Source organism: Diorhabda sublineata, chromosome 1 (assembly GCF_026230105.1).
Source record: "Diorhabda sublineata isolate icDioSubl1.1 chromosome 1, icDioSubl1.1, whole genome shotgun sequence".
In the NCBI taxonomy this organism is placed as follows: domain Eukaryota; kingdom Metazoa; phylum Arthropoda; class Insecta; order Coleoptera; family Chrysomelidae; genus Diorhabda; species Diorhabda sublineata.
The window spans coordinates 38,956,616-38,967,736 of record NC_079474.1 but is presented as its reverse complement, the minus strand read 5'-3'; the positions used below and the strand labels follow the sequence as shown (position 1 = coordinate 38,967,736).

The 11,121-nt window shown below is 31.6% G+C and overlaps 1 protein-coding gene and 1 long non-coding RNA gene across 2 annotated transcripts; one reads left to right on the top strand and one right to left on the bottom strand.

Annotated features, from left to right (window-relative positions):
* Positions 1-5,079: 5,079 nt before the first annotated feature.
* LOC130442136 (uncharacterized) lies at positions 5,080-6,087 on the bottom strand. The gene is made up of 2 exons (XR_008909671.1): positions 5,916-6,087; positions 5,080-5,470 (listed from the first exon to the last, which is right to left on the bottom strand). It is a non-coding gene; the product is annotated as an uncharacterized LOC130442136 (long non-coding RNA).
* A 9-nt stretch (positions 6,088-6,096) lies between these two features.
* LOC130442134 (E3 ubiquitin-protein ligase RING1) lies at positions 6,097-10,260 on the top strand. Its single transcript, XM_056776203.1, has 5 exons — positions 6,097-6,935; positions 7,097-7,299; positions 7,355-7,540; positions 8,306-8,486; positions 10,005-10,260. Exons 1-5 carry the CDS (start codon positions 6,393-6,395, stop codon positions 10,068-10,070), a joined length of 1,179 nt encoding a protein of 392 aa, XP_056632181.1. The 5' UTR covers positions 6,097-6,392; the 3' UTR covers positions 10,071-10,260.
* Positions 10,261-11,121: the final 861 nt, after the last annotated feature.

Here is an 11,121-nt window from a genome sequence, read left to right as displayed (position 1 = left end):
TTTCTTTTCAAATTACCAACAGCGTCCCTTGTGATCAAAAAATTGTGATGAAAAGTAGATGCAATAAATGATTTAATGTTATAAAGTACAATATAACAGATAGTATAACCCTAGTATTTTTTGAATTGAACAATATCATCATGAAAGTGACCAGTAAAATGTGCATCATTTATATTCGCCCCAAACATGATTATTTTTGAATTAGCATAAGATTTATTTTTTTGTAAGAATTAATACTAAATGAGTTCCTCTATTTATTCCGAGCAATCTGTAACCAATAGCAATAAACAAACTACTTTTTGAAAACACATAATCGCGTGAATGTTGGAGAGCCCTGTACAATGTTACTTTTATAATCAAAAATATAGTCATAGTTTACTGCTTAAATACCACAAAGCGATAATGCGTTGAATGATATTATTGTTAAATTAACATCTCAGGACCATGTTAACCTTTGCGTAGGGCGAGAAATGATGACTGAAATCTCTAGGGGTGCAGCATCGGCAAAAGTTCAAAAGAGGGTGTAAACGTTAATACTCTATTGGAATCATTTCGAGAAAATAACCTAAAAGGACAGGAAAGGACTAGAAAATACAATGTGAGATAAATTATTCTAATTAATTTCTTTTGGCTATTTTATATTCTTATGATGAGGCTATTGAGTATTATAAGATATACCTTTTCCCTACAAAATTCTTCTCTTTCAATTTTCCATCAAGTTCTTGGATAAATATCTTGAATTATATAACTTCACATATATATTTTGCTTCTAGGTATAAATAACAATAAAAACAATGCAAGAATCCTCTTTACTTGATTTAAGAAAACAATTACTTAGTGCAATGTTACCCTATCACTGGAGACCTTTTTAGGACATGACTAGTATTTATTAGTTGCTTTCCAATACACAATTTGAGCACCCAATCGAGCACATTTTTACATTACTTGCAGAACTAGCAATTTTTTTGAGCAGCTCTTTTGCTAGTAATAAAACACCTGATTACTCAAAATGGACAGAATGATTCTAGTTAAAAATATAAAACCCTGTGACTTTGTGAGACACACAGTAACATATAATTAGGTGATAATAATTATAATTTTTCATATTCCTAATATATAAAAAATCAGAAAACGTCTGTTGAAAATAATCTGCGGTCCCAGGTTTCCTTTACATTAGTTATCTTATTAACTTTGACTCTTACGTTTTTAAAGTTTGATTGGTATCAATGTGAAATTTCAAGCAATCGGTTATTTCTCTCATTGTCCCTATATTTTCACAATATTTTCCTGAAACTGTCACGATAATATTAATCCTAATTCCAGTCCTGTTAGGATTTGTTTGATTTTATATGGGGTTTACTTAGGAACAAAACTGGAAAGTAAGGGTCTTGTCTGTTTGTTTGGCATTACGTGTGGATTGTGAGAACACAAATAGTGATGAATCAGATATTGGAAAGTATTTGATGGTTGATGCGTTGATTCGTGAAATTGTATCTTTGGGAACCTAAATCATTATTGCTTTGGAACGAAGAGTGAATCACTATAGAAGTTTAACGTATTCTAAAAACATATAAATAATAATTTCTCAATTTTCTCGAATATATATTTAACTTGATTTTTATCTCGGTGGTAAGATGTTTTGTTTACCTAAAATAGGGTAGGTAGTGACACTATAACGACAAAACCAACAAAAGGATAAATACACCTTTATAGACATACGTATACAGGACGGAAAAAAAGAATTATGTATCATATATTGTAATTCGGGTTCATAACGAGAGCGATTTGACGGAAGAGCGATTTTGTACTTTACCTTAGAAAACCTAAATTTAGCATCATAACATCGCAGCAAATCAATATAAGATTATTAGTTCTCTTTCTCTGTTTTCCTAAAACAACAAAGATCAGATCTAGAATCCCAAAATACTGGGAATACGTTTCTAGAATAAAGTCCAATGTTTCGAATACATTTCTGGGATGTAATATGTATCAGAAGTTTGTTTGAATTTTGAAATTGAGCTTTGAATCAGCATTAAGTAATCGCCCACCTTGCAAATAAAGTTTTTGACACCATTTCTGATGTAGTTCCAGCAAATCGCGGTCCTGGATGTTCAGTATCATCTGTGTTGTGTGAATAACATTTAAATGGTATTTCCTGGGTTCCATCAATTGTTTTTCCTTATAGAAAATATTGTTGAATAAAGAAGTGACATTAGTTCTTCATATTTACCCAATTAAGCTCAAGAGACATTAATTGGCCAAATTTTAGTAAAAAGGAATTGTCATGTTAGACTTGGAAAAAATATTATTCGGTTAAACCTAACAACAGTATTATATTTTTTTTACCAAATTAAACACACAGCAGCAAGTTTTCTATATAATTAGACTCAAAAAAACCATTGTTAACAAGATTACAGAATGGGAAAGTTATGTTATGACCAAGTGAGACTTTTTGCCCAAATTAATTTCAGGTCATTATATTTTAGATCAACAGGGTCATAGGAAAACCACATTTTAATGATACTATACTTCGAAAACCCATTTTTGACCAAATATAGCATGGGATGCCATTTTTTGTCGAACTTAGACTAGGAAAGCAATTTTCTTGCTAAATTAGAATTTTTTCATATATTAGATCAAGAAACGCCAGTTTTTATCAAATCAAAACATAATAAAACACAGGAAACCAAAATTTTTTCACCAAATTAGATTATTTTAGAAAATCCATTTTGTTAACACATAAAACTTATATATATAAAGTCCCAATTTTCAACCGACTCAAGCCGAGGAGCTCCATATAGTTATCACCAAACAACAAAAAATTTTTATGAATTTTGACTAAAAAAACCATATTTTCACAGAACTAGAATGAAAAAAATTATTTTTTAAGTTATAATTAATAACAACCTAATCAATAACAAATAATTCAATTCAAGATAAACTTAACCAGTTGTTTCGCGAAATGTCAATTTTCGAACAAATTAAACGTAAAAAAGGCACTTTTTGCCAAATCAACTCAGCGGAACTAATTTATCACCAAATAATTAATGTATCGTGAACATCTCAAGACAATAGAACAATAGGAGAAATCATCAAAAATTCAATGATAATAATCTTGAACGATACGTGCCAATTATAATAATTATATGAATGTTACTCGATCCTTTTGAAATAATTTCTCACAAGATTATTTTCGTAGTAAAAACAAGAAATTACTTAAATTAGTTATGACTATTTATTTGTTGAAAGTGAGTTATATATAAAGATGACTATAGCTGTCTATCAAAAACATTTACACATTTAGAATAATTAAGAAGAGTTAAACCTCAATTTCGTATCCCGGCAGATAAATATATTCTATATTTAAAATCGAATGGTTTTCGATAGCTGTTATCTGGAAAGAAAGAAAGCGAGAGACTCGTTGGATATATTTTGGAAGGGATAAGGAAATTGTTTTTAGTGAGGAGTTTTCATTGGAATTGGCTCTGAAATAGGAGTTGCTCCTCTGTTCCTCTGTTGTGGTGATTGGTTTGTGATTGCACTGCCACAGGTTGATAAAAAAGAGAAGAAAACTAACTACCGAACGGGGTTTTCAGATAGAAGAAAAAAGTAAAGCTCCAGCATAAAAAAGTGGTTTTTTCCAGGTTTAGAAATATAATTTTGTGATTTTGTTATTTGGAGAATAACTTTAACTGAAGGATAACTACCAGTGAAGAAAAATATATAATATATAAATCAAGCTGTTGGTTAATTTTATGATTAAATTGTTACGAACTATACAACAGAATCCCCCAAACAATAAATTATATTGGTCAAATAGAATTCACACCGGAGAAGTATGATTGATAATTGAAAAATAAAATTTTGGTATATCCGGATTACATTGTAACAAAGCTAGCTATCTGACTATTATTTCTCTCGTAACTCTGCCTTTTTTTATATGTCAACGCACCCACGAATATTCAATATTAATGTCCCGAGTGCATGTCAAATTGTCGATAATTTAATTATGAGACAATTTGACATGCACGAGAGGGCATTTTGGCAGACTATTTCCTGAGAAAAATTTAATTTAAAATAAACAATCATTGTTCCTTTTCTTAAAATATAAAATTAAAACCAAATGATGTTTATTAATCCTAGACGAAAATTTGGCACTAGTGCAAATTATCGATAATTTGCACTAGTGCAGTATTATCGCTGAAATTTGATCGTTGCTAGGTAAACATAAAATATTACAGCTTTTTGGTTGGCTTAAATTTTTCGAAGGAAATAGTCTAAAATTATACGTCGACCTCTAATGGCCGAACAAAATAGGCTAGAAGATATAAGTTGGCAAAAGTTGTCAGAATATATACACTGTTTTTAAACTAGTGGTGCATTCCACTAAGCGTTCACGTCTCCTGAAATACTTTGTTGGGCGTTCCACATAGCGACTGCGATCGTTGTGGTTAGGTTAGGTTTAAAAAAATGGTAAGATTTGATTCGTTTCTGATCAAATTTAAATAATTCAAAATGAAGGAACCACAATTACAGGGCCCCTTTTTTGAGGGGCGAATGATTGCTAGTACTTTGGAATATTATCTGAGTCTATTTTCAAATTAGTCATGACAAAAACTGTTTTTATATTTTAATAAAATACTAAGATAGAACAAAATGGACACCATTCCTTTACAGTTTATTGAATTGTCATTCATAATATATAATATAAAAACTGCTGTGTACAAGCGGCTGCGATGTGAATAATCAGGAATCTACAGAATTGCCAGCTTAAATTCAAATCATCCTTCCTAGTTTGAAACAGGATATAGAAAATTCTCAAAATTCCCAGCAAATAGTTTTATCAATTTCTGTAAAATCTTTGGTATTGAGCCCAGGGATATATAACAAATCACAATATTAGTGGATCTTGAACCTTATTTATAAATACAAAAACTGAAATTATATTACATATGAAAAATTAATTTTTTGTTTAGTTTAGGACTTGAAGAATTTATGAAATATATTCTTTAAAGTAAATGACTGATTTGTAATATATCCCCATACTACCTATATAACCAAAAGAATAAAAACCAATCATTTAGAAAAGATAACAACTGTATTCAATAAATATATCTACATATAGTGCCTTCTTAAGTAATGTATAAAATTCGAACGAGTTTTTTCTAATATTCTACAACATTCTTGTTTAATAAATAAAATTTTATGGTCAGTTTCTGCTATTGTTAACAAAGGATTTTCATTAAATTCATCTACATCTTCAATTAGATCAAAAAATAAATCTTCCTTATATTCTTTGGTATCATTAGCCGTCTTCCATAGTTTGAATGCATTGTAATTTGCTGGACTGTACCTCTTGAGGTACTGGTGGTATATATCACGACATGATGGATGTTGTAGAACATTGAGTATTTTATCATTGAACCAATCTATTTCCTGTGTATTGAATTTCACTGCGGCCATAGGTTATCTAAAATGAACATCAATTATTTTTGCCCATTATATCCACTTTTTATGTAAGCAATCCTGTAAACTTATCCTGGAAGTCTGAATGGAATTTTACAATGAGTACACATTTTTAGTATTAAAAATAACACCTAGTATAATCATAAATACAGTCTACATTTTTTATTCATATCCATTGATAAAGGATCTATTATTAGAAAGAAATTAAAATCGAACACATTGAGTAAATAGTATAGTTCTTCAATTCCATATTAGTGTCCTTGAATTTGATGCAAGAATTTCTGGTATATTTCTAATAAATTTCTTCTAATTGTTTTTTGAAGTATCTATTAATTTATATTCAAAAATCAATTATTATATTATGATAAAAATTATAATCACAATAAGTATATCTATTATTTAGAAAAAAATAATTGAATTCCATTAAACAACGTGTAATATAAAATTACCTGCATAGTTCTTGTATAGAAAATATGAAAGTTTTCCTTCAACTCCTTGCCGCAGTATTACTTTTCAAAAAATAATTCACAGATTAGTAATCTTAAATTCATATCTTCATCTTTTAAACAAATTGATAGGACATAGGAAACGTCAAGATTCAAAAACTGCGTTCAATGGTTTACGTCGGAGTAGAAGATGAAGCTACTCCTTTACCCTTGTTCTTCACGTTTAATATACTTTTATTTGTAAACTCAATTTTAATCTCTTATATATTATAACTATTTATTAGTATAACGTGTTAGTATGTATACTTTTGAAAAATCAGTGATTTTCAACTTTCGCTCCAAAAGATTACTGCTCCTGTTACATAAATTGCACCTCTACATTTAATTATTATCAAACGTCAGAAGAAGCTATATACTTCTTGTTGCCAGTATTTAATATTTTGAAATGAAATTTATTTACTAGAATTCTGTTTGCATAAAATGACGACTTCCGAGCAAATAGGCCTAAATAAAACATGGGAGCTCTCCCTATACGAATTACATCGTACACCTCAAGAAGCCATCACCGACAATACAGAAATAGCAGTGAGTCCAAGAAGTCTTCACAGTGAACTAATGTGCCCAATTTGTTTGGATATGTTGAAAAAAACAATGACTACTAAAGAATGTCTTCACAGATTTTGCTCTGATTGTATTATCACTGCTTTACGATCTGGAAATAAAGAGTGCCCGACTTGTCGTAAAAAATTGGTATCTAAGAGATCCCTCCGACCTGATCCAAACTTTGATTTATTAATATCGAAAATTTATCCAAGCCGAGACGAATATGAAGCTCATCAAGAGAGAGTTTTAGCTAAATTGAATAAAAGTCATTCTCGTGAAGCTTTAATGCAGTCAATTAAGGAGGGGATTAAAATACAATCACAGAATAGGCCAAATAGGGGAAGAAAAAATAATGAAAACCCAACTGGTCAAGAAAATGTAGATGACAATAATACGAATGCTCCAAATCCTCCAGAAACTGTAAGTTTTTTGTAATGACTGTAGGATTTTTTTCTATTTTCACAACTAAGTACTTATTAATACTAAAATTTTGGAAGTATTATATAATTGTGTTCCAATAAACAAACAGTTAGGATTTTGAATGTGAATATAATTTTAACAATTGGATTCACTAATAATAGGCACCTCCAGCAGTGACTCCAGTACCGTCAGTAACTCCAACACAACCAACAACTAATAATACAACTATTCCAACAAACTCTTCAAACTCTGCAAATGCACCAAGTCCATCACCATCTGGAAGAAGTACCCCTTCACAACCACCCAGTCCAGTATCATCTAGTGTTAGCTCAATAAGCAAATCATTAGGGAAGCGCCCAAAGAGGTAATCAATCTTAATTTACTTCTTGAAATATGTATATATTTTTTTGTATTTCCAGTGTGTTGACTTCTGAGAGAAGTGAAGAAAGTGAATCCAGTGAGAGAACAGAACAAACTGATACCGAAGGTGAAGGACCTTCAGAACCTATGACACTCAATGAAATTGAACTTGTTTTTAAACCCCACCCCACTGAAATGTCTGGAGATAATCCACTAGTAAAGGCACTCAAGGAAAATTCTATCAGGTAAATTAATTACTGTAATAAAAATATCAAATGTAATGGCAAGTACTATGCAACAGCAAGTTCAAACAATTCTCAAGAAATTGGAAAGCACTTTTGAGTAGAAATATTTTGAAGGTTGTTCTATGTTTGTTCTATATCATTCTAAAACACATAGAGCTGCGATTGAAACTTAATAAAATAATCCAAAAAAGGCCATTTCTGAGCTGGCACAGCACTTTTGAGGTAACGCTATTTTAAAATATGAAGTTTGAAAAAATATATTCTTTACAAAATTTGGGTGAGTTGTTCTAAGGTTGTTCTAAATTGTCCCAAAGAATTGCTCAGAAAAATTATTTAACAGTTTCTTATTTGAGACTACAATTTTTTCTCACAAAAATATGTTCCGAATTGTGCTAGGATCCTAGTACGTTACGCTGAAAAAAAAATTTGAATTAGATAATCAAATAATCATACAAGTGGGATATCAGTCTGATAATCAATTTTCGCAAAATTACAAAAAGTCGATTTTTCTCGAATTCTTTGGAACAACTCAGAACAAATATAAAATAACAAGAATGAAAATGAAAAATTACTTCTTCGGATTTTGTTCTGAAAGTTTCAATCTTAGTCCTATGCCATTTTAGAACAATGTAAAACAACCTTGCATATTCTAGAACAAACATGGGGGTGTTCAAAAATGGCTTTTTTGTGCTATTATAGAACCTTGCTTGTAAGTATTCCTGGTATATGATATATTTTGCTAGTCGATTTTTCAATATTTTTTAGATACATAAAAACAACAGCAAATGCAACTGTAGATCACCTACACAAATACCTGGCAATGCGTCTTACACTCGACTTAGATTCGCAGTTATCAACTACTCACAATTTACTTAATTTCTGCATTTACATATCTCCTACAACTGGTCAGTATGTACAGTTAAATGGCAATCAAACACTTGGTCAGGTAAATATCTTTTATTTGAATTATAAATTTTTGTATCCCCCAATTTAACAAAACTATAATCTCAGCCCCTATTATGTATGCTGTAGCTATTGTTTTGATCAATCTAGATGGCAAGTCATTGAGTGGAAAACAGAGGGAAAATATCTGGGACTCACACTAGATAGTAAACTTCTCTGGAATAAACATGGAAACGAAAAACCACAAAAGCCCTGATTGATGATGTGCAGAAACTTCACAAGCAGGAATTGGGGTTGTAACCCAAAGATCTTACTGTGAATGTACATGAAAATTGTGAGACAAATCATAACATGTGAGGCAGTAGTTTGGGTCTGAATATCATGAGGAATAATCTGTTGAAGGAATAAAGACTGGTTTGCATATATGCAACTGGTGCCATTAAATCATGCCCAACAGCTGCACTAGAAGAGATTCTAAATCTCCCACTTCTCCACATATTACTGGAAAGCGTGGAGGTAAAAACATCACTCATAATGTTCAGAGATGGAATCAATAAGGAAAAACAATCCTTACAAAATGACCATAATAAGCTGTAGAAATAAGTAGGATCAAAACACCATACCATAAATGGAATGAAACTCTATCAAATGATACACAGATGGCTATAAAGCAGCAGACAGAATTGGAATAGGAGTATACGGATCCAGAACCAAACACTCTGAAAGCCTGAGCAACACACCAAGCATTTTCAAATCTTTTAAGGATTGAACATTAGAAGAGAAGGTAGATAAGAATATAACCTGAGACTGGGAGAACCCGAGGCAGGCAAAGATTCTTCTGGAAATCTATAACCTGTAAGAACAACCTAGCAATACTAACAGAAATCCTATTGGGGCACTGTCGACTCAATGGACACCAGAAGATGCTAGGCTTGGAAGATAATGCAGCATGCAGCTTGCAGATTTTGTTGAGCTCTATCCACATTATCTTGCTTTACACATGGGAGGATATGAAATAGGAGATCTCTGGTAGCCACAGTCATCCCACAATCTGAACTTTCTAAAAGGAGTAGGATTAAAAGATCAGCAGTAACATTAGGTTTCCAGTATCGCAAAAAGAAAAGGGAACACTATAGATCCTTTGGGTCGCAGTGCACATGATACTCTAATATACATATATGTATAGTAGTTGATATTAAAAAGTGCAATAACTAGATTTAATTACACCTCCAGATAGTAATTCATGCATTATAAGTTTGAAAATTTTGTGCGTGGGGGTTAATTTATACATTGTTAATATGAAATGGTCCAAAACATGAAGCAGTTATTTGATAAATGCCCCATTTTTCCTTTTTCTAAATTTATAAAAACAACAAAGCCCAGGTACACGAAACTAAATCTTCGATATTTTGCACTTGCTCACAATACTAGCAACCTATTCATGTAATGTTAATAGAATTTGAAGTTTTTGCTACAAGATTTGGAAACAGGGACATTGACTTCTGACCATAATTGAATTTGAAAGTATTTTGGATTGTATAGTAAATATAAGTATTTTTAGGTGAATGATAAATATTGGAAAGTAAATAAACCTCTGGAGATGTTCTATTCTTGGAAGAAAACATAGGGAATGCGTAAGGGGCCAAAGAAGGCTCCCTAAATGGGCGAGCGAGTATTTTTAGCAAGAACTGAAGAAATGGAAAGATATGTGTGTTTTTAAATGTATAATATTAGATTAAGATTATGTATGAATGTGCTTGCATATATCTCTTCATTGTATAAATATAATTTTATAAAAACATAATCTGAAAATCTGACAACCCTTAATATTCTTTCCTGAATCCAAAAATTGAATTAATTGAAGTGAATATCTTGATAATCAAAATCTAACATCTTGGGTTTTGGTTAGGTTTGGTAAAAAGGCTTGAAAATGATACAATAAAGAAATAATATGACAAAAGCAAGAATAATTTTTAATTCAACCCAAATTATTAATATGTAGGAGACAAGCCATTAAGAGAAAATTTGATTCTTTATTTATTTATTATGAAGCGACACCATAGAGTTGAAATTATTATGAATTCTAATTCCCGATCCACACTCTCTAGGAGGAAACACGTGCGGAAGGTGCGCTCGCCCACATGTCACTCAGTTCCATGTCGGTATTGAGGGCGAGAATCAAAGAACGTGACAATGTGAATATAGATAAAATCGATAGTGTGGCTCGCTTGCACTCTGTCACCTCTGCTCGCAAAGATTCGTGTCGAGAGCCTCTAGGAAGGGACTCGCGAGAATCTGGATCGAGTATGTCAGAGACACACTTGAGTTGCCTTGCTCAACTTCCGATCATTGTCGGTTTTTGGCGCAAAGGATTCCAGGTGATACGGGATTTGGACACAATGAATAAGTGATTTCAGGTAACGTGATTTGAAACGTCGGCAATATTGTCGTGGTGGACAAAAAAATATATTTGACCAAAAAATTGAAAAGAAAACACCACTATAACCATAATTCTAATGTAAATAACGCAATATTTGTCCGCCAAGACAATATGGCGGCTGGTACCGACGTCATCCCGAAATTACGTATTCCGAAGTGGGTAAGTGTAGTGGCTTCCTATTGTGTTATGTCCGAGGTTAAAGTAGGTGACATCAGGATGAAATTTGAATGAACATAAA

Bases quoted from the DNA above. Each gene is read 5' to 3' on its own strand.
- LOC130442134 (XM_056776203.1), top strand. From the start codon at position 6,393: ATGACGACTTCCGAGCAAATAGGCCTAAATAAAACATGGGAGCTCTCC. The intron at 7,541-8,305 runs GTAAATTAATTA...AATATTTTTTAG, and splicing joins CTCAAGGAAAATTCTATCAG to ATACATAAAAACAACAGCAA. The intron at 8,487-10,004 runs GTAAATATCTTT...AAGTATTTTTAG, and splicing joins GCAATCAAACACTTGGTCAG to GTGAATGATAAATATTGGAA.